This window comes from Polyodon spathula, chromosome 4, assembly GCF_017654505.1.
Source record: "Polyodon spathula isolate WHYD16114869_AA chromosome 4, ASM1765450v1, whole genome shotgun sequence".
Lineage (NCBI taxonomy): Eukaryota > Metazoa > Chordata > Actinopteri > Acipenseriformes > Polyodontidae > Polyodon > Polyodon spathula.
In genome coordinates, this window is record NC_054537.1 from 42,650,564 (window position 1) to 42,673,477 (window position 22,914).

The 22,914-nt window shown below is 38.0% G+C and overlaps 1 protein-coding gene across 4 annotated transcripts; it reads left to right on the forward strand.

The window, feature by feature from the left end:
* The first annotated feature begins 14,636 nt into the window (after window positions 1-14,636).
* LOC121314555 (C-C chemokine receptor type 9-like) lies at window positions 14,637-19,305 on the forward strand. Of its 4 annotated transcripts, XM_041247951.1 has the most exons (4): window positions 14,640-14,741; window positions 15,878-15,972; window positions 16,412-16,491; window positions 17,475-19,305. In XM_041247951.1, the coding sequence occupies exons 2-4, from the start codon at window positions 15,942-15,944 to the stop codon at window positions 18,543-18,545; spliced, it is 1,182 nt and encodes a 393-aa protein (XP_041103885.1). In that variant the 5' UTR covers window positions 14,640-14,741; window positions 15,878-15,941; the 3' UTR covers window positions 18,546-19,305. The 4 variants fall into 4 exon arrangements, with proteins under 4 accessions (XP_041103886.1, XP_041103885.1, XP_041103887.1 ...); XM_041247952.1 differs by lacking the exon at window positions 15,878-15,972 and having other exon boundaries at window positions 14,637-14,741; XM_041247953.1 differs by lacking the exon at window positions 14,640-14,741 and having other exon boundaries at window positions 15,885-15,977.
* Window positions 19,306-22,914: the final 3,609 nt, after the last annotated feature.

Consider the following 22,914-nt stretch of genomic DNA (forward strand, 5'->3'; position numbering starts at 1 on the left):
GAATCGAGAGTGGATTAAGAGGAATCGACCTACCACTCTCGAGGATGCCATCCTCCTGGCGGAGGCCTACGAAGACGCAAACGAAGGTGCCGGGTCAGACCCCACTCCTGCCCCTAAACTAACTCGGACCAACCAACCAATGAAGCCCAGAGGGGGTAACCAGACCTTCAGACCATGGAGGTCGAGGTTAGCCCCATCCTGGGCGAGAGAGAATCCCCCTAACCTGCCGGTCGCGGACTCGCAGGACAGATTAACTCCGTTGATGCCTCCTAACCAAGTGTGCTACCAATGTAATGAGCCTGGACACATTGCCAGGAATTGTCCAGTAATAAAGGTGGACCTGGCGACAAGATCCTGGTCAGCAGTAACAGGTAGGAACACTGGGGAATGTCGGGAGGGCCCTTATCAGTTAAGAGTACAGGTCGGGGGAAAGAGTACTTACGCATTTGCGGACTCTGGGTGTGCACAAACATTGATTCGGCAAGCTCTCTTGGATGGGGTAGCCTGGGAGCCACAGGGTAAAGTGGCTATCTCCTGTATTCATGGAGAAACTCGGGTTTATCCCACCACTAAAGTTAGACTTATTGTAGGTGATTATTCAGCTTACGTTAAAGTGGCTGTAGCGCAATGTTTACCATACCCTGTTCTCCTGGGAAGAGACTGGCCGTTTTTTGATCGTATTTTAGGTCGGGAAATGGTCTTAGTTTCTACCAGGGGACAATTAAAGCAACAGGAGAAAACAATTGGCGAGATTTTTCCGTTGCAATCCGATCTGTTTAACCCTAAAATCCGCCCAAGAAAAACAAAAAGAGAGCGTCGGGTGGAAAAATATGAGGGAACTCTGAGACGACAAGGGGAGGGGTCTGACACAAAAGTAAACCAATCGCTTAAACGGCAAGGAAAGGGAGTAGGTATTCAGTGTAACCGGGGCTGCGAGGTTACTGAGGTGGAAGGTCATGTAATAAAAGACACTCCTCTCTGTGTACCTAACCATTGGGACCGAGATATTGACTTGGGATATGAACAACAAAATGATCCCACGTTACAGTATGCTTGGAAACAGGTTAGATATATCGAGGGGAAGGATATGCAGGAAGGACAACCGGTGGTATTTCCGCATTTTTCTGTATCTGGGCACTTATTATATAGAATAACCCGGGCTCCCGGGACGGGACAGCTCGTAAAACAGTTATTGGTTCCTAGGCCTTTTCAGTCAGAAGTCATGAGATTGGCGCATGACATTCCATTTTCAGGTCATTTGGGAACTGAAAAGACTCAGGAACGAATTCTGGCCCGGTTTTTTTGGCCTGGGGTTTATGGTCTTGTGCGGAAGTATGTATCGGAGTGTCCTGAATGTCAATTAGCTGCCCCTAAGTCAGTTCGCCCCGCACCTCTGGTTCCACTTCCAATTATTGGGGTACCGTTTGAAAGGATTGGTGTAGATTTAGTAGGCCCTCTGGAGGGAACAGAGTCAGGATATCGGTATATTTTAGTAGTAGTGGACTACGCAACGAGATATCCAGAAGCTGTTCCCTTACGCTCTATGAATGCAGTAGCTGTAGCGAATGAATTGGTAAAAATATTCTCTAGGGTGGGAATCCCGAAAGAAATTCTCACTGATCAGGGCACTAATTTTATGTCAGACTGTATTCAGCAACTATATAAATTATTGAAAATCCGTTCAATTAGAACCTCAGTTTTTCATCCTCAAACGGATGGGCTTGTTGAACGATTTAATCAGACTTTGAAAAATATGTTGCGCCGCTTTGTAGATCAAGAAAAACGCAATTGGGCTAAACTGCTTCCCTACTTGCTCTTTGCAGTTCACGAGGTACCACAATCCTCAACAGGGTTTTCCCCGTTTGAGCTCTTGTACGGTCGGCAGCCGCGGGGTATCTTGGATCTCATAAGAGAAGGCTGGGAAGAACAGTCAAAGGAGTCTAAAAATGTAGTAAAATATGTGTTGCAGTTACGCGATCGCTTAGAATTAGTCGGTCGATTGGCACATGACAATCTCAAAGTGGCACAGCAGAAGCAGCAACAAAGCTACAATAAAAATGCAAGAATTCGGAACTTTCGACCTGGAGATAAAGTGTTGTTATTGTTGCCCTCATCGGAATCTAAGTTGTTTGCTAAATGGCAGGGTCCCTTTCAGGTTATTCGAGCAATTGGTAAAGTCAATTATGAGATCCGACAGCCTGGGCGTCGGAAAGAAAGTCAAATTTATCATGTTAATCTCCTGAAACCGTGGAAAGAACGGGAAGTCCATTTTATATCTCCTGTACAGGAGGGAGAGGATTTTGGACCCTCAATTGAGCCAGAGTCAGCAATTGAGGTCCCGATGGGGGAACAATTAACTCCTGATCAGCGTGAAGAGGTAAGCAATCTAATTAATATGTTCAGTGATGTGTTTTCTAACGTGCCTGGAAGAACGCATTTGATCGAACATGCTATTATCACTCCGCCAGGTCTAAGAGTTAGACAGAGACCGTATCGCATTCCAGAGTGTCGGAGAGATTCTGTTCGAAGGGAGGTGGAGTGTATGTTGAAACTTGGGGTAATTGAACCTTCCCGAAGTGAGTGGTGTAGCCCAATAGTACCAATAGACAAGCCAGATGGGTCACTACGATTATGTATCGATTTTAGGAGGGTGAATGCTATCTCCAAGTTTGATGCATATCCCATGCCTCGAGTAGATGAACTCTTAGACAAGCTGGGGCAAGCTCGGTTTATTTCAACTCTGGATCTGACGAAAGGATATTGGCAAATTCCATTAACGAAAGCCTCTCGTGAGAAAACGGCATTTTCAACCCCAGAGGGTCTTTTTCAATTTTGTACTATGCCGTTCGGACTTCATGGAGCGCCTGCTACTTTTCAGAGACTAATGGACAGGGTTTTACAACCTCATCGAGAGTATGCAGCTGCGTATATCGATGATGTAGTCATTTATAGTTCTTCCTGGAGAGAACATTTGACTAGATTAGAAGCCGTCTTACAGTCTCTGAGGAGGGCGGGGCTCACAGCGAACATGGCAAAGTGCGCTATTGGAAAAGAAGAAACTAAATATTTAGGTTTCATAATGGGTAAGGGTAGAGTGAAACCGTTGGTTTCAAAAGTCCAGGCTTTGTTGGATTCACCGGTACCTACCACGAAAACCCAGGTGAGATCACTGTTAGGGTTGGCTGGTTATTACCGCCGCTTTATTCCACACTTTTCCACTATAGCCGCCCCTCTCACTGATCTCACTAAAAAGAACGCTCCAAATAAAATTAAGTGGAGTGCAGAGTGTCAGACAGCCTTTGAATCTATTAAAACTAATTTGAGTCAGGCCCCAGCATTAATAAGCCCGGATTTCAGCCGAGAGTTCGTCCTGCAGACAGATGCATCGCAGACTGGTCTGGGGGCGGTTCTGTCCCAGGAAAGAGATGGTATAGAACACCCGATACTATACATCAGTCGGAAGTTACTGCCCAGAGAACAGAGGTATTCGGTAGTGGAGAAAGAATGCCTGGCAGTGAAATGGGCAGTGGAATCTTTAAAATACTATCTTCTGGGACGACCTTTTGTACTCATCACAGATCACGCTTCTTTAAAGTGGTTAGACACGATGAAGGATTCAAACGCTAGGATTACGCGGTGGTACCTGGCACTCCAACCCTTCGCCTTTCAAATAAGGTATCGTGCGGGTAAGTTACATCAAAATGCTGATTTTTTTTCCTGGGAGGGAGGGAAAAGTTAAGGGTTAGAGGTTTCCGAGTGTTCCTTCGGCTTCACTCTGAGGGGTGGGATATGTGATGAGTCAAAGGGATTTCGGTCTGTGATTCAGCCTCCCGACAGTAGATGGCATCAAACCAACTCGGGACTTCCCTTACCAAGATCTCGTGACCATGGCAAAAGTCATCTTTTGAGGGGCGGCACCTTGGTGAGGGGCGGAAGTACGAGTATGTAACTTCCAGCCACTGGAGTCAAGTGAAGGATAAGGACACGTGTCGGTTGGGGATTGGTGTTCCACTGACTACAGAGGCGGGACATTACATACTAAAAGGAACGTACTACTGTGTTCGGGGTTGGTCCAAAAGTAAAATAGGCGGAGTAACAGGTGGAGGGAGAGACTAGTTTGGTGCAGCGGGATTTTAAAAAAAAAAAAACACTAACATTTCTTTTGTCTTTTTTTGTTTATGTATGGTTTACCACGAAGACAATTAAAGACGAGTTATCACGATCTGTTTTGGATTTCACCCCTGCACTCCTTCCCTCACACCATTTTGTTTTCTTTTGTTATTTAATTATTTTGTTGTGTATAGATAATATAAAATAAATTATTTTATTTCTGTACACATAAATTACTGTCTGGACATTCCATTTAATACACTCTCGCCTCACAACCAAATATATTACTGGTATGTAAAATGTAAAAAGAACTTTAGAGAAAGCTATAAACTGCTGTAAAAATATGTATATGAACCCTAATTCATTAAACAAAAAAAAAAAAAAGATTACATTGTGGGATTTTTTTAAGGGTCTTTTTTGTGCAGTTTTGATTTGGTTTGTTTCAGTTAAGTTTGTGCTTAATACTTCCTATTTTTATTTATGACAAAAAAAAAAAAACTCCTCCTAGCCCCATTTTCATAGACAATATGTACAAATGTCACAATGACGCAGGAAAGTACTTATGTCATCTCAAAATGTACACTACTTTGCCTCAGACTGTAATCATAATCCAGTGAGTTCACTTTGGAGTATGGTTGGATCTAGTTTTCAAATGTGGCTGTAGAAGGGGGAGATCTGTGCTGACTCTTCTGGTGCATTCATAGTGCTGCAGGAAGAGGGCAGCAGCCTTACAATATCTGCCTGTCGGTCATGGCAGTGACATGGAGAGGTGGGAGAGAGGGTGTGTTGGCTCGCCCTCTCACTGAGACATGGGCCTTGGGGGGATTGCTAGCCCTATAAAATAACGTCCTGCCGTTCCCTCAGCTCTGCCCCTGAAAGACAAAACCACGAGCTAGCGGAAACTATGCTCCAGGACTGAGAAAAGTCGGAAAAGAAACCGAAGAAAATTAATTCAGTATTACTAGCCGGGAAACCTTGGGCAGACCCCACATACATATATGAAGCAGGCTGAGGGAGTAAGCATAGGACGGAGACCTGTGCCGTGCAGATAGCGACGGTCGGGGTAATGCTGCCGAGTGCAGCACCTTTATTATGTAGTTTTAATACTGTTTTATTTTCCTTTTTTCTTTCGCCTTTGTCTTTGATTATTCTTTTGAGCACCTGCGAGTGCGCCCACATGTTGATTGTTTACCAGCATTGGTATTCCCGTGTTCCTGTCTATCATCGCTGGTAGTCAGGCCACGGACAACAGCGCCCTCTGCGGGCTAAAATAAATAATTGAACAGAGAAACAAAATAAATTGCATTAATAAAACTGGGCACCTGTGCGGTGTTTCAAGTACACCTTTCTAAATACTGTAAGTATTTAAAGACAAAAAATAGTTATTACTTATAGGGAAATTTAGCACACTTTCCAGTTGTGTTAAAAAGTATTTAGGTACTTTATGGTTCTAAAATAGTACATTACAATTACCACCAGAGGATTCGCCAGGGCCGTGATTTTTTTGTAAGATTATTATTTGTTGTGTCCTTGTTGCATCCAGTAGTTTGCTTATAGATTTGAATCTGTGACTTTGAGCAACAGAATACAAGAACCACACCTCCTATATTGCTGTAGTATAAATAATGACATGAAAAATGTGTACACATGAACTCATTCTTCATTCAATTATAATGTTCCTTTCAAGTTATTCTGATTTTGATTAGACAGCTGATGGAATGTAAAAGAAACAGGAGTATTTTATATGAAGCATACAGTAAGTTATGTGAGGTGAACTGTGAATCAGGGTCCAAGATATTTCTTAACAGGTCGAACCACTCAATGCCCCTATCTGGTGTGCTGTGAAAATCATATACAGTTAAGAAAAGCAAAAGGAAACTGCATGTTTTGTTTCTCTTTCCTAATCATGGTGCATCTGTTTTAATAATTCTGATAGCACCTCATTAACATCAATGTTGAGAAAAGATAAAACATATTTCAAAATGTTCCTTGTGAAATATTTCTAAATACATTTTTACCACTGGCATTTCTTCTGAGGAGCACACATAGAAATACAGTTTTAGTGATTTTGTGCTGAATCAATCATATGTCACAAAAGTGGACTGACCAAAAAACAATTTTTAGGAAAGTTGTAAAAATATTACAGATGCTATATCACGTGTTAGAAAGGTTTAGAACTGAACACTGTAATAAGTTGCCACAAACCCAGTTCGGTAAGGCTGCAGATCACATGTTACTGGGTGTCATAGATACAAATAAAGGGTAAACAAACCGTTATGTGCTGCAGGCCCCTACTGAATGATATAGAGAAGCTGAATGTGTAAACCACAAAGACGCTACAGAACAAGACTGAAAGAGCTGCAGCCTACAAACAGGTGTCACAAAACCAAAACTGCAAATGTCAAGAGTTCTACCATACATTTTTTTTTTTTTACTTTTTCAACACATTAGACCTGTATGCAGATCTAGCAATAACAGCTCCACTGAAAATAGTGTTTATATACAGTATATGTCCCTTTTATTTCACTGGAAAGTTATTTGGTAATCTATTCTTTGTTTAAAGTTTCATTGTGTTTTAAAGGCTGGTTCATACTTCAATCGTGCAACCATCATGTAGGGCAATTTCTAGTCTGCCTAGTGGTAAGACTGTCTGCCAATCCAGGGAGACTGGTCATATACCCGGTATACAACCGTCTTGCGGTATGAGCCAGGTTTAACAGAGTCAAACATAATGAATAAAATGAGGCATAGTACTTTGGGCCAGTTTAATCAAACTCACTTGAGGTGAGGCTCATCTGACAGCCTAAATCAGTCAATATTACACAAATAACTCACTAACTGTGTAATGTCTTTCTTGTTCCAACTATTAAAAATGAAATAATCCAAATATGTAATTTTCTTTTGTCCCTTGAAATGGATTAGATTAGACTCAAGAACATCTTGACGTGTTAGTCAAGTTATGTTTCATCATTCTAAGCCTATATTATAATTGTTTGCAATTCTTGTGAAATATACATAGTTTTAAAAGTGTACTACTGCCTATTGTTAAAGTGAAATAAGTGGGACCAGTCTTGAAGTCAAAAGACAATCCTGTTAGCCCTGTGTAGGCCCCTCATCTCAACCACAAAAGCACATCCATGAAATGGACACTTCTATAGATAACAATACATACATGGGGATATACTCAAAGTCTTTAATTATCTTAACATCAACATTCAGCACTAAATTTGTTGCAGACTTCTTACTACTGCATTTATTGTCTTTATCGTGATATAAGCGATGAAGAAAACATCAGTTCGATACATACCTGTAGTAGAGTTTAAGATTATTATTTATTTAGCTGACACTTTTATGCAAAGTGACTTACAAAGAATTGGGGGTGAACTATGCATCACAACTGCTGCTGCAGAGTCAGTTTCAGTGTTTAAAAATAAAATATCAAACAGAACGAAATTTCAATGTACCATTTGTAATTCAGTAATATGAGAGAATTGGTCAGGGGTCTGAATACTTTTGCAAGGCACTGATATATATATATATATATATATATATATATATATATATATATATATATATATATATATATATATATATATAAAAAAATCTCAAAAGAAAAGAAAATATTAGTTGAGGACCCAAACAAGGGGGAAATTGGGATAAGCAGAGAACCGAGTGAAGCTGCAAAACAAGCAAAAGGGATGCTACAGACAAGGACACTGTCATCCAGAACCAGCACAGTGCCTGGTCACACTTGTAAAAACATAAATTCTGGATTAGTTCAATCACTAAGGAGTACAGCTGTACCCTTTTTTTAATAAGCACTTGGTTAAAGCAGGTAAACAAACGGTCACGACATATGAAATTGTAATATTCCTGTGTGAATCCACATGAATCATTGAGGGTTAATGTCCTATTATCCAATTACCTTCTATTCATGAGACAACACTCTGGGCATGACACTGGTGTGATTATAAATAAGAAGTTGCTTCTGTATGGAAAATTGGGTAATCTGTTTTGATGATGTACTTGGCACGCAGTGCCCTACTTTTGTGTTTGTTGTTTATATGCAGAGACACAGGGACAGGCAAATACTAACCTTGGTTGTGTTACTTCCCTTTTGATAGGACCGTAAAAGTGTCAGAGCCTTCATGGGGAACTCCACAAGCTGGCTAGTGAGGCCTCAAATCTTATTTACTTATCTCAGTTTCTATCAGTTCTGGGATGTGCCTGTGATTGTATTGCATCTAGGTTTGTCCTTTAATTTTTTGTTCCCTATTAGGAACAGCTACTCGATTATTATTTTGTTTGTATTTTTATGCCACTGGGAAAAATGTTTGTTGTAAAGAGTTTTTTATATTTTGAAAAAAAAAAAAAAAAGTACATGGTCAGAAAAAAAAAAGATATCCCTACCAAACATCCAATTGTATCTAAGTATAGATGATAATCTGATAGAATGAGCACTAAACAGATATATGGAAGTAGTTTTCTACAATCTGTTGTGCTGTCAATGTAAAATTGTAGTGTGTACAATGTACTACACCACAGACCAGCTGAATGACAAACTATCTTGGGTTCTTGGGTTTTTGAATGACATCAAATGAAACATACCATCCAGTCCTGGTAATTCCACCATATCCACAAACCACATGCATATTCAAAGCTTTGCCCTGAAAGGCTTTGCAACAAAAAGGAATCAACTTTGAGTTAATTGAATGTGAAATGGAACTGGTAACAAATTAAAACATTATGTGTTAATAACATAGTATACATGACTACTGTATAACTGACATTTTTATTGTCAAATTACAAGCTGTTTTTTTTAAAAGCGATTGAGTTTGAGAATACAGTGCACTGCACACTGGAGGTTACTAACTGCATACAGTTCAATGTGTTTTCAGAACTGCTGTGAACATGAAAAACATTTTTGGGCTGTACTGAAAAAAATAAAGGGGGAGGGGTAGCTTTATACATACATAAAAGGTATTAACATGCCTCTTTCACTAATATAAATTGAATTTATACAGTTGAATCAAACATTCTAATCACTCTGGCCACATTTGCTAAGTAACACAACATATTACTGCTGATCTCACATAGCTTTTTGTTTTTGAAGTAAAATAAAAATAAAAATCTTTGGCTACTGTGTTTTTTTTTCTGAATGATTTTTTTTTTTTATATATAAGTCGTGCTGTGACAAAGTGTACTGTGGTAGCTCACTCTCTGATTTGTAAATGTAACGAGTCCATTCACCTGCAAAGTAAACATCAATCAAGCATTTTTATATACTCAATACACAGAAATGTGTTATTTTATTCATTCTACTCACCCATTTGAACATCATTTTGTAAGGTTTAAATCTACTGGCTGAAGAGTGGTTATTTAAAGACTTTGACGTTTACTAAAATTAATAGAACCAGGACATCTGCTGCACTGCATATAATTCAAGAGAGTACCTGATATAAACACTTTGGTTTGAGTATATATACAAGATTGGGAATGGCCTGAAATTTGAGTGTCGTCGGAATGGATTTTTTTCGTTATAACATTTTTTTTTTGTTAGAATAATACTTAATTCTAAATACGCTCCTAAATGTTTTGTTATACTTGTTTGTGATATTTGTGTGTGTGTAACTATGTTTTAATACACTTTTCATAAGGTTTAACAAAGTCTGGCTCTCGACCAAAAATGTTATTTCCTTTTAATTCACTGTAGAAACATTTGGCACACTGTTAATACACATTTCAGTGTCTGTCAATAAATTGTATTGGTAGAAACTGGGAGTTCTTGTTTCAGCATACTTATATGCAAAAAAAGAGACACAAGATTTACATGTATCTGCTTTTACTTGTATCTTTTTTACAGAATTTTATCAGCTGACTTGTATGTGTTTTCTGCAGAAAGCTACTGAAAGCACTGTGGCAACCAGTTAGTATTACTGGGTTCTGATCTTTTTTTTTTATTTTTCTGGCAAGACGGCATCATCTTCCTGTTTGCTGTGAAACAATACTACATGAGTAAACAGTATTCATTGGTATAAATTACATTTTTCTCATGGCTACACTTTTGGTATTCTGGATTTTTTTCCAGTTTCTGTTGAACTGATAAACTGTGACGTGCACTGTACTATTTCAGCCATAACTCTGTACTAGTTTTTGATTGAGTGTTTTGGGTGAGCTACAGCAAAACTGTATGGTTTTTCCCAACCCCAGAATTTTTCCAGTATGCAAAGAGACCAGAAGAACTAAGCCCTTCACTTTCCCTTCCAGTGCATGCCGATGCTCCTTGCTCTCCTTTATGTAGTACCTTAATAAAAATAAACCTAACATAAAGGTGTTCTGTCCGACTGACCTACTTCCTTTGTGTGGCTTCAGAAAGAGGGCCCTCTCTCAGTCACAAGAGGCAAATTCAAATACAGTGCCATGGTCTTGTGAAGGGAGTGTTTTTCAAAGCAAAGGGTGTTACAGGGGCTTTCCTCTTTCAAGAAAGAAAGAAAAAACACATTATATCTTAGCAAAACTGCATTGTTTCTGTTTTCCCATCTACATTCTTAAATAACCCACATATAGGTGTCTATTCAATTAATCTAAATGTTGACAGATCTTAATATGCTTTGTGTAATATACATACAGAGAATGAAAGATAATAGCGAAATGACATTAACAGTAGTTGAGGAAGAAGAAGATAACTGTGTGTCTCAATATGTTATTAGCAATCCCAGTAATTCTCAGATATATAATATACAATGAATACATAACACAATAAGTTAATCTAACAAAAAAGTAATAGACTGCCTATGACCTCTCCAAATCAGACCTCTCTTTCTTCCACCTCTTCCTCCCCCACTGCTGATCTCTCTATCTCTATTCCTCTTGAGTCCACCATCTTCTCTCCCTCCTTATCCACCAAGAACCTCGCTATCACCCTCGACCCCTCCCTCTCCTACTCCTAGCACATCTCTGTTCTGGCACGGTCTTGTCTCTTCATATGTAGAATTCGCTCCTTCCTCACTGACTACTCCGCACAGCTCCTAGTTCAGGCCCTGGTACTGTCCTGCCTTGACTATCGCAACTCCCCACCTTCCTCCTGCTTGCGTCCGCTGCAGCTCATCCAAAACTCTGCTGCTCGCCTTGTCTTTTCCGTTCCTCATTTCTCCCACGCTACACCAGTGTCGGCTGCAGGATTTAATTCCTGGCTGGGCCCCAAATTTTCATGGTGGGGCCGTTTATGACTTAATGATGTAAACGTAATGACATAATTACTAATATGCGTACTGAGGACAATCTATACTGTCAGAAATAGCACCACATTCTCCAAGAACGCACACTCTACCAAAACATTTTGACAAATGGAAATACGATTTACCACCAACAGGCATATAGCAGCACAAATTCCATAACGTTAGCGAGCTACAAGTCACTACCACGCACAAAGAAAATGACAAAAGCTCTGAAACGTGTATTGGACTTCCCAAAGTGAGCTTAAATTTAAAAATCTCTCATAGTGACTAAACGTGAATGTCAATACTTCCCTTTGACCTTTAGAAAAGTGTCAGTTATATGGGAATGTGGCAGAGCAAAGCAAAGCTCTGCCCTTTTTAAATTGGCAGGGATGGGGTTAATTTCCCCTACCTGCCTGGGTTTATTATGTTCAGGTGGCTGGGGTTGATTAGGTTAATTAACGATCAATCAGCGCCCAGCCACCTGACATAAAAGGAGGCCTCTGCTTTTCATGTAGGGAGGAGGGATCTGAGGAAGCAGGTTGGTGTTTGTGGTTTTTGTGATTTGTGAATTTTGATAAATCCAGTGAAGGCACTGCCCAGACTGGAAACCTTATTTTTGTAAGTTTTGTTTTGTTATCTTTCTATTTGTGTTTAAATATCTTTATTTTGCCCTTGTGCACTTTATTTTTGTGTTTATTTATAATAAAAGTATATTTGTTTGAACTGCAGTCTGTCTCTGGGCCTCTTTCCACTCGCCAGCCTGCCACAGGGAACAAAAACGAAACACCCTTGCCCCTCAGTGATGGAGTTGAGCGTAACATACAGTACATCTCGGCTGCATCAGTCAACTGAATTCAAATTGATAAAATTAAATGTAGGTACTTACATTACTGGCGCATTTTTTGATCGTCGGTTCGTTTTCTTTTTACAAAATTTGTCGGGCCATTGCTAATGTGTAAGACACAAATATAGCTCCAGTTTACTGCAAAGTTGGCCAAACGTTCTGTATTAATATATTTCTTAGCAGACATCCTTATTCAGGGTGACTTACAATTGTTACAAGTTTTCACATTATTTTTTACATACAATTACACATTTATACAGTATAAATAACTAAACAGTAGCTGCACAAGTTGATTGCTTGCGTGCCTTGCAATAAAAGAAAAGTTCCTGTATGTTTGCTGGCGTCGTGCTTAATTTTGATATTACCCCCCTACATGGAATGTTACTCCTTTGAGTTAGGAAGGCAAAATCAGCAAGGACTGTTTCTACAACAGACGCTACTTGCCAAGTGCCCAGTGAGCTCAAACTTTAAATGTACATCTTCCGTTACTGATCATTGTATTCGTGCTGCAGCTGGGTTATAAGAACATAAGAAAGGTTACAAACGAGAGGAGGTCATTTGGCCCATCTTACTTGTTTGATTGTTAATAACTTATTGATCCCAGAATCTCATCAAGCAGCTTCAACATTACTAGTGAGTTGGTTCCAGACACTCACAATTATCTGTGTAAAAAAGTGCCTCATATTTTCTGTTTTAAATGCCCCTTTATCTAATCTCCATCTCCATTGTGAACTTGTTTATTTTTTCAATTTTAGAAAGTCCCCTGGGTCGACATTGTCAATACCTATTAGAATTTTGAATTCCTGAATCAGATCGTGGCATAGTCTTCTTTGTTCAAGACTGAATAGATTCAATTATTTTAGCTTCTCTGCATATGACATGCCTTTTAAACCAGGAATAATTCTGGTCGCTCTTCTTTGCAATCTTTTAGAGCAGCAATATCCTTTTTGTAGGGGGGTGACCAGAACTGAACACAGTATTCTAGATGAGGTATTACTAATGCATTGTACAGTTTTAACATTACTTCACTTGATTTAAATTAAACAAAAAAATCACTATATATCAAAGCATTTTGTTGGCCTTTTTTTATAGCTTCCACATTTTCTAGATAAAGACATTTCTGAGTCATAGATTCCTTCTTTAATTTCAGTATCTCCTATATGGTATTTATAATGGAGTTTTTTATTGCCTGCATGCAGTACCTTACACTTTCCTCTATTAAATGTCATTTTCCATGTGTCTGCCCAGTTCTGAATCTTGTCTAGATCATTTTGAATGACCTTTGCTGCTACAATGGTGTTTGCTGCTCCTCCTATTTTTGTTTCGTCTGCAAATTTAACAAGTTTGCTTACTATAATAGTATCTAAGTCATTAATGTAGATTAGGAAGAGTGGAGGACCTAATACTAATCCCTGTGGTACTCCACTGGTTACCTAGCTCCATTTTGAGGTTTCTCCTCTAATCAGTATTTTCTGTTTTCTACATGTTAACCATGCCCTAATCCATATGCATGCATTTCCTTGAATCCCTGCTGTCTGCATGGCTAGTTTATCTCCTTGTGCTAGAGGGACGACTACTGGTCAGGTACCTGATGAGTCCAGGCAGAAACTACCCAGGTATTTAAAAGATTCAGTAACTCCTGTTGTTTAGGTTGGACTGGTAATTGGCTTTACAGTGGGAATGGTCTTTAGTCCTCCTGATTGGTAAGCTTAAACATACTATGCACTACATATAGTCCAGCTCAATATACAGGGCTAGAATACATGTGCTTGGGGTACATCTAGATAGGGTGTGGTTTATCTAAGTGACACAGAGTGCTGAATTGACACAGATGACACAGAACATACAGTACCATGGAGAAGAAATAAGAAATATATGCCATAGTGGATTAATATAATATATATATATATATATATATATATATATATATATATATATATATATATATATATATATATATATATATATCATTATAAAACGTGCGTTATTTCCCTCACTTAATCTGCAAAGAAGGGGCATTTCATTTATATATTTTGTTACAGTTAGTGAAAACAACTATTACTGTGTATAAAACTGCAAAATCGCTGATAGTTTTATTTCCCTTTGAAAGCTGGAAATAATTCTGCATTGGTGTCCTTAACCTCATAAAGTAAGCAACCAAAGATTGCACATCTTTTTTTTTTTCTTTAAGAACAAAAATACCAGAGTAATAATATAGTAGTGAATTGTACTGCTGCCCAAAACTACATCGTATTGCTTTACTATTACTACTGCACTATATTTTTAATAACGCAAAGGAATGTCACATCTGCAGTCGATTTTTTTTTTTCTTTTTAAGTTCTTCTGGTGTTTATCCGTGACCACGGCGGCACCTCATTCACCTATTTATTGTACATATAGCACTGGTCGTGGCACGTCATGTGGTTAACTCTAAGAATATATAAGTCGGGTTACACCAGACAGGCGAGGACATTTTAATAGCCTACTATGTAAGCTCACTTCAGCTTTCATATTCTGCACTGAGGAGATCTAAAAGTGCATTTTACCATCTCAAAGTTCTGAACACTGTGAGTATTAACTTCTACAAGTTCGTAAACTTGAGATATTTTTAAAGATAGTTTTACTAGCTCGTATTCATTAAAACATACATTGTTTATTTTGCCATTCTCTGTTTAAAACTGTTTTGCACCACCCCCTTTGGGAATTATTAGTGTTTTTTTTTTTTTTTTTTTTCAACAGTTTATTTATTTGTTTATTAAAATAAGATGTAAGCCTGTTGCAATAGTTGAAAAAAAAAAAAAAAAAAAAAAAAAAAAAAAAATTCATTTAGAAAAAAGTACATATACAGTATGCTGTTACCTTTGCACCTGTCGTGACTGAACACTGTGGTATTTGAATATAAGTTTGTTATAATAGTATATAACAGAAAAGTGTAATAATCCAGTTTGTTTGATAAGATGCAATACTGTAAGGTGCAATGATGTAGACGCGATATTATTATAAAAGAATAAACGCTCAATAAATGAATTAGGAATGACCAAGCATCCGAAAAGCACCTAACTGCCCAGTTTTTGTTACGTGACAAAGAATGGAACAAGAGCACACGTAGTCATTTAGATAATTTACCACAGTTAGATCTCATCGCAAAACTTTTCCTTGCGGTTTAACGGTTTTTTATTAACAAAAAAAAAAAAAAAAAAAAAAAAAAAAACAACAACAAAAAAAAAAAAAAAAAAAACACGAAATACTTTGTTTTGTCCCTGTGAGTTTTCTGTTTTACGCAAAGCAAGCCTACCATAGGTCTACACATCATTTAATTATGCAATGCCCCACATTCGTGATACGAAAATATAATTACTTGGTGTTTGTTTATTACTACTACATTCTTTCATAGTTTAGGCTTCCATGTATAATCAGAAACATACCTTTTTGAGCACACACCAGGTTTACAAGGTAATTTTGGCTGTAGGTAAACAGGTTGCAAAAGCTTTCCACCAATTAACTCTGCAATAGGTCGTGATTTTTTCTCTGTATTTAGAAAGTAAAACGGAAAGACAGGGGTCACAAATTTTCCAAATAACGTTTTTTTTTTTTTTTTTTTTGTTGTTATAAATGAACTTAGATTCACAGATACTTCTTATATGCCCAAAAGGTATGTTACCCTGATATTTTCAAGATACATACCAATTTCTAAATTGTGCAGGTGCCACCAGGAACCTGGTAGCTCTCCCTACCATTAAAGAAGGGTGCATTCTGTCGTTGCAGCTATGAAGTGGATGTTAAATACTTCTAAGTGCAGTAAGGTGTCTTGAAACTAGTTTATATTCTGGTTGACAGAATGCTATACTGTTCCTTCTTGCCAGTGCTGCATAGATCTGAAATCAAAAGTGATAACCTGGTATGAGCACTGTTTTAAAACGAAAGAGTACAAGTCCAGTTTCTAGGTTTTAGAGCTGCCTCAAAAAATAAATAAATAGATATGGTTTGTGCTTGCTAATTACATTACCTGTTTGTTTTTCCTTCTGTAAAAAACTATTTTTTTTAGTAATGGAAAACTAGTAAGAAACAAGTCCAGCATGTGTAGGGGCCCTTAACAGTAGATAAGCCCAAGAAGGACTAAAAAAAAGGCAGTAACTTGTCTTAATCTTTGTGAAACAATTTGTTTTGTAAACACAATTAGACTACTTTAGTTTCTCTCTGAAGTAGTGTCGTTGCTAAAACATTTTATTTTTTTTAGGATTGGTTGTATTTATCTTGACAAGAAGAGATACGTTTGGACTTAAGTGGGGGGCGGAAAAATCCCTCATGGAAACCATGGTAACAGATTCTCATTTAAACAACAAGCAGTTATGTCTTTTGTAAGAGCCCTATTCTAGTAAAGTCTTTAGTAGTAGGTCATTGCCATTCCTGGTTTAATAAATTATGGCAAAATGAAAATCACTGCCAAAATAATTTATTAGGGCACATGTTTTCAAAGTATGGGATTATGGCTTGATATACTTGTCAAAATTCCTGAGTGACCTTGACTCAAGATTCACACATCTGCATGTAAAAAAAAAACAAAACAACTATTCGTTCTGGTATATAATGTTACCAGTAAACATCAAATGTATAAAAAAAGAACAGATAAAAAACACCAAGGCAGTCAATATAACATATTGTAGATTTCTTATTTACTACCAAGATTCAGAGTTGTCATCATGCTCTTTAATGATGAGAAAATAGTGTCAAAAAATATAAAAAAGCAAGATGTGGTTAACAGATTGGTTTCCTTTCTCAAGCACTGCAGCCGAGTGAGGAACTCAACCTGCAAGTGTGTGATGTTACATGTTAGGCATATTGCAGTTGACTATAGGAGGCCAGAACCACTTAGATGTGTTTTGCATATGTGAAAAATTCCATTACCAAATAGATGACATTCATATCTAATACCGACTTTGCTTTTCAGTTCTATTTCTTGGTAACATTAAACAAGTTAATTTTTAGATTTTCATTCTCAGATATAAGAATAAATTTAGCCATTTTGGCTTTTTACCTTGCAGTATTCTCCTAATGGTGGTATATTTAGTAATACTAAAATAAACTTGTAAAATTCAATGATAAGCATTTTAAAAACTACTGTAATCAGAAACTGCAGTTTATGGTGACGCGATCTACTGCAATGGAGCAATGTTTTGATGGTGTTGAATTCACATTAATCCCATTAGATTAATGAGCTAAATCGGGTCCCATTTAGGATTAACTGGATAATTGTTCCCTGCTACTGTCTGATGAATGCAATGCTGTTTTTTGTGTTACAGACATTTGACTCTGTCACAGAGGATTATGATTATAGTACTGATGTAGGTACTGACATTGGCAACACTGGATTTTGTGACAAGACGACCGTCAGAACGTTCCGCCAGTACTATGTCCCAGCCTTGTACTGGATTGTCTGTATTCTTGGGGCATTTGGGAACTTTTTAGTGGTGGGAATTTATGCCCACTTCAGGAACAGGTTGAAGACTATGACAGACATATATCTTTTAAACCTGGCAGTTGCAGATCTGCTTTTCCTTTTCACTTTGCCTTTCTGGGCAGTCAGTGCATCCGAAGGTTGGGTTTTTGGGTTGATCATGTGCAAACTAGTAACTTCAATATACAAGATCAATTTCTTCAGCTGCATGCTTTTGCTCACTTGCATCAGTGTTGATAGATACATTGCCATTGTCCAAGCAACAAAGGCTCAGAAGTTTAAAGTCGAACGACTTCTGTACAGCAAGATGGTTTGTGTCTGTGTTTGGCTGCTTGCAGTACTTTTGTCTTTACCAGAGCTGATTTTTGCTAATCAAAAAACAGATGATAATGAAGATATTACGTGTGATATGATCTATCCAAAAGATGCAAGTAAAACCTTAAAGATTTTTGTTTTGGCCATTCAAGTTAGTGTAGGCTTTTGCCTTCCTTTGGCTGTAATGCTATTCTGTTACTCAGTGATCGTCAAGACCCTGCTGCAGGCTCAAAATTTTGAAAAACACAAGGCACTGAAGGTTATAATTACAGTGGTAACTGTTTTTGTCTTATCTCAACTGCCGTACAATGGCTTTTTAATAGTAAAGACCATAGATGCAGCCAATGCTACCATTACTAACTGTGAAGTTGCTAAGAAGGTAGACATTGCATCCCAAGTAATGCAGAGCTTAGCCTACATGCACTGCTGCCTCAATCCATTCCTATATGCCTTTATTGGGGTGCGGTTCAGAAAAGATCTAATCAGAATTTGGAGGTCATTAGGCAGTGTTAATTTGAAAAAGGTAAACAAATTCCAATCTGGCACCAGTAGGTCATCTGCAGTGTCTGAAAACGAAATTACTGGGGCACTGTCATTGTAAACCAGTATTTGGTCAAAATGTGTTGCTGTATGAGAAATACAGTTCACATTACTAGGCTACTGTGAGTAAACTGATTACGTGGGGAGAAGGATAAGCTGCAGTGATTTGATGTCATACCTACAAAAAGGTTACCTTTTATACGTAAACAATGGTGACAGTATTATTGGATATTCCCAGCTTAACTGATCTGGAATTGTGGGGGTTTTCATATGTAAACATTTATTACCCTAGCTGTCAATATTAAAACTGGGTACAAACCTCTTAACCTGTCATTAAAATTAATTTAACATCTTCACAAAATGCAAAAGATACAACAGTCTGTGTAGAGGCAATCATTTCTACTTCAGCACATTTGTCATTAACATAGTTATAATGAGCAGCATTAATTGATATTGTATATAAATATTATATTAACAATATATGTAGACGTGCGTTAAGGAAATAATGTCACAGTGAATGTTTGCTGATATAACTTCCTACAGTATTCTGCCAATGTATATTATCCTTGTAAAGTTGTATTGTACAGTTTTATTTTTTATTTTTTTATTAACACTTCAATATTATTAATTCTGTTACCTGTTTATTTCTCTTTATTGTGTATTCAAACGGCAATTTGTAATTTTTTTTTTTTGTAAACAAATGTTACTGCTGCCCTGGAACCTATGTCAGGGTTGTTTAGCTTTCAGATGCATATCAATGAACTTTCTAGAGCAAATGTGTGTAAATACCGTTCCAATAAAGATGCATACAACTTTGTAAATCTGTAATCTTGTTTGGGTCAAGTACCTTTGAGCTTTGAGAAAAAGCATTACAGCATTACAATGCTATCCTTTCTCATTTTCCACCTTATTGCTTTTTATATTAGTTAATATATTAATACCGGTATAGTATATATAGCTGACCTTGTAAAATATAAGATAAAGTTGGCACGATGAAAGCAGACAGGTATTCAACATTCTACACTGTTCCACAGTATAATACAAATACATTAATCATCATTTTTATAATTGGCATTTGTGAATGTTTATTGTGAACACATTATATTTAAATACCCTTAAGAGTCTTTAATGAACAATTCCTCTTCAATGTGCATTGCTAAATGCTATGTATAACCTCTCAGGGGCACCAATACTACTAGTGATGTACTATGATTTGCACCACCTTCCTCTTAATGAAGAAAACATTCAACATGCCTTTTATCCATAATTTACATTATAACTTTAGAAAAAAAAATCATTGAAGTTAAAAGGAAAGCATGAAATATGATGTATACATATAATTTGATTCCACCAAAAAAAATAAAAAATAAATAAAAATTCTCACCCTTGTCCTGCAAATGTAATACTATATTGACTGCAGTTATATTTATTATATAATAAATCTACTTTACTGTTGGTTATTCATTACATAACTGACCATGGAAGGGAACTCTCACTGCCATTTATTTCATTTTACCACGTTTTGGTCCCTAAAAATATAGTGTTACACGTCTCCACGTGCTACAACTGTTTAAATAACGTCCCTGTAATTTTTACAACTTTTTAACTTTCTTGTTTTAAAGCTATTTTCAAAATGGCTGCTCTAGTGAACTGATAGTGTAAGGATTATTGGCCACATTGTCAAACAGGTAACAGCAATAACGATCAATGATGTGGTACAGAACAGAAAAGCCAGAGTACTTGTTATGTTTTGTTTTATTTTGCAGTGATTTAGAGGACATATCTCAAACCCCAGTGCCCTAGCGCACCCATTTTAAAGACTTTAAAGTGTAAAATGTTGTCAGGATGTTAACAATGAAAAGAAAAATTACAGATACATTATTGAAACAGTTGTTGCAACACAAGAGGACATATAATTCAATATTTTTGGGGGGGGAATCTGCTACTTATTCTTTAAAGAATCAGTTTTTATCCCCGTATTTGAAGCCTAAGACGCAGACCAAGCTGTAAGGCACTGTGACAGAGAGAAAAGGAATTTGAACTTTATATCTCCCTCCTGACCAGAAAGGGCGCTGTGTAAGGTTGGTGGTAAGCTTCCTCCGAGATGGGCTAACTCGCTGGTAGGACGAAACTGGAAGTCGGCCATCTTGGGGGAAGCGCGTAGCTGCAAGTGCCCTGAGTGACTCCGTTGCAATCAGCTGCGAGGCAGACATCGATTGCAGCAACCATGGCGATGGGCTGATTGCGGGAAGGAGTTTGGGAAGTACAAAGGGGACTCAGCTATGTGAATATGGCCCTTTACTGCTGATGAATAACAAAGCCAAAACACCTGCTTTATTGTTTCTTTTTTGTATACATTAACGGATCATTTTGGAAAGGAACTTTACTGTGTGGACCTTGATTATTCACCTGCACCTCTTGCACCCTGACAGGCACAGAACACCAGCATCCTCTGTTGCCTGAGTGTGGTCCCACCTGCTATCAAGATAATACAGAAACAACCTGGTTAGCAGCTATTCAGACTTATAGGAGATCAATAGCAGTTAAAAGATTAATTTTACTGACATAGTTGTAATGAGAGAAGAAAAAAAAACTGCATTCAGCTTAGTAAACTTTTTTTCATCATATCAACGACAATGTTCCCTGTGTACGTATAGTCTTGCTGACAATGGTTTTCTCAGCAAGTTAAGGTTTGGTCTAAGTAGATATGAGATAAGCATGCACTGAATGTAAAAAATGTTTAACTCCCTAGCTTTCTTAAATCCCTCATCAGTTTTGACTTTCATTTTGTAAGCCGCTGTGGCAAAGTGGCTGGTAAAGGGAACAGGTGTAGCAGTGATGCGGTGCAGGAGTGATAGGCAGACAACGATACTTCCATGAATTCGTGTTTATTTTGGTTTCCAGGTCTGGTGACCGTCAAATGATAAATCCCCAGCAATACACAAAATGTGTAAAGCACGGGGATAACAAAACAGGGTCCCGAACAAAAACAAAAGACGCCGTCACTAGTCCTGGGTGAGTACAGACGTGCAGGTGTTTGGGGCAGACACAGGTTGTGTGGTGTGCAATGGTGCTCCGGATTGTGCTGACCCTGGCGACAGCTCCGGAGGTGTGCTTAACTGTCTATTAGTGAACACAAAAACAGACAATTATACGGACAGACAAAATAACACACAACTCGTATTTGATTCACTCTGACAGCTCATCTCTCAGTCCTTCTCTCTCCCACCGTTTAACCCAAATGAAGGAAAAGATCATCGCTACCCTGGCCCCTATATGTAATCCCACATGACATCTAGGTAAATGGTTGCAGCTGCCCCTCGTTTACCTTTCAGGTCAATACAGTCTTACAACAGAGTCTCACTTCCTTCCAGGCTGACTGACTTCCCAGTTCTGGAAACGAACTGTCAAGCCAGCCCTTCCAGATACTTCTCCTCCCGTTCTTTAGTGCCCTCACAGGTTGGGAGGAAGATTTATCACCAGAACTCATTGTATTTCTGTCACAGCCACTCACATCAGATGACTTACAAAACAAAATTAGGCACGCTTGAACAAATGTCTCTGGACACCTTGTTGTAGGAAAGTTTTGGTTGCAGCATCCAATTATGGCCATTCATTTGAGATGATGTAATTTTGCTAAATGTAACAGGGTAATCCAATGAAATAGACTTTGAAACGGTCCAGTCCAGTTTCTCATCTACCGGCACAGCTCCACTGCTTCTAACAGAGGCTAGCTAAAGGATTGGACTGAAATGAAGGGCTAGGGTCTGTGCTAGAGAGTGACATGGGAATGAAATTTCCAATCCTGTCCCATCCAGTCAAATTTTTCCTGTCCTGTCCCGTCCTGTAAGTTTTTTTTTTTTTTTTAATTCCTGTGTCTGCTGTCCTGTCAAAAAAAAAAAAAAAAAAAAATCTCATCCCATCCCATGATATACAGGGATCAACTATTATTATTATTCAAATTCATAAGAGGTGTCTGAAACTAATAAAATTAGACTCTCACTTTCACTGTTGCTGGTAGTCATACTGGCAGATGCAAGTAGCCTGTGGGTAGCTCCCTCAGTGATGTAAGAATCTCCAGGCCCCAAGCCAGGAAATTGAGATCGCCCAGTGTATTTCTGGGTATTATTTGATTAATTGTAGCGCGACTAAACATAATGGCTTTTCACACTAGCCATTTCGACCGGGTGTTTTGCCTAAAAGTGTCACTGCCAAAAAGTGTCACCTGGCAGAATTTGGCATCTATAGGTGCCAAATAGTGTCACCAGACTGGAGACACTATTTGGCAGTAAAACTATCAATAAAAATCAACCCTTCACAGATTACATGCCACAATATACTGTGAAACATGTAGTGTATTATAATGTAACGTACTAACATACATGCATATCATATTAGAAAATATATATGTAATAATAATGTGGTTATGT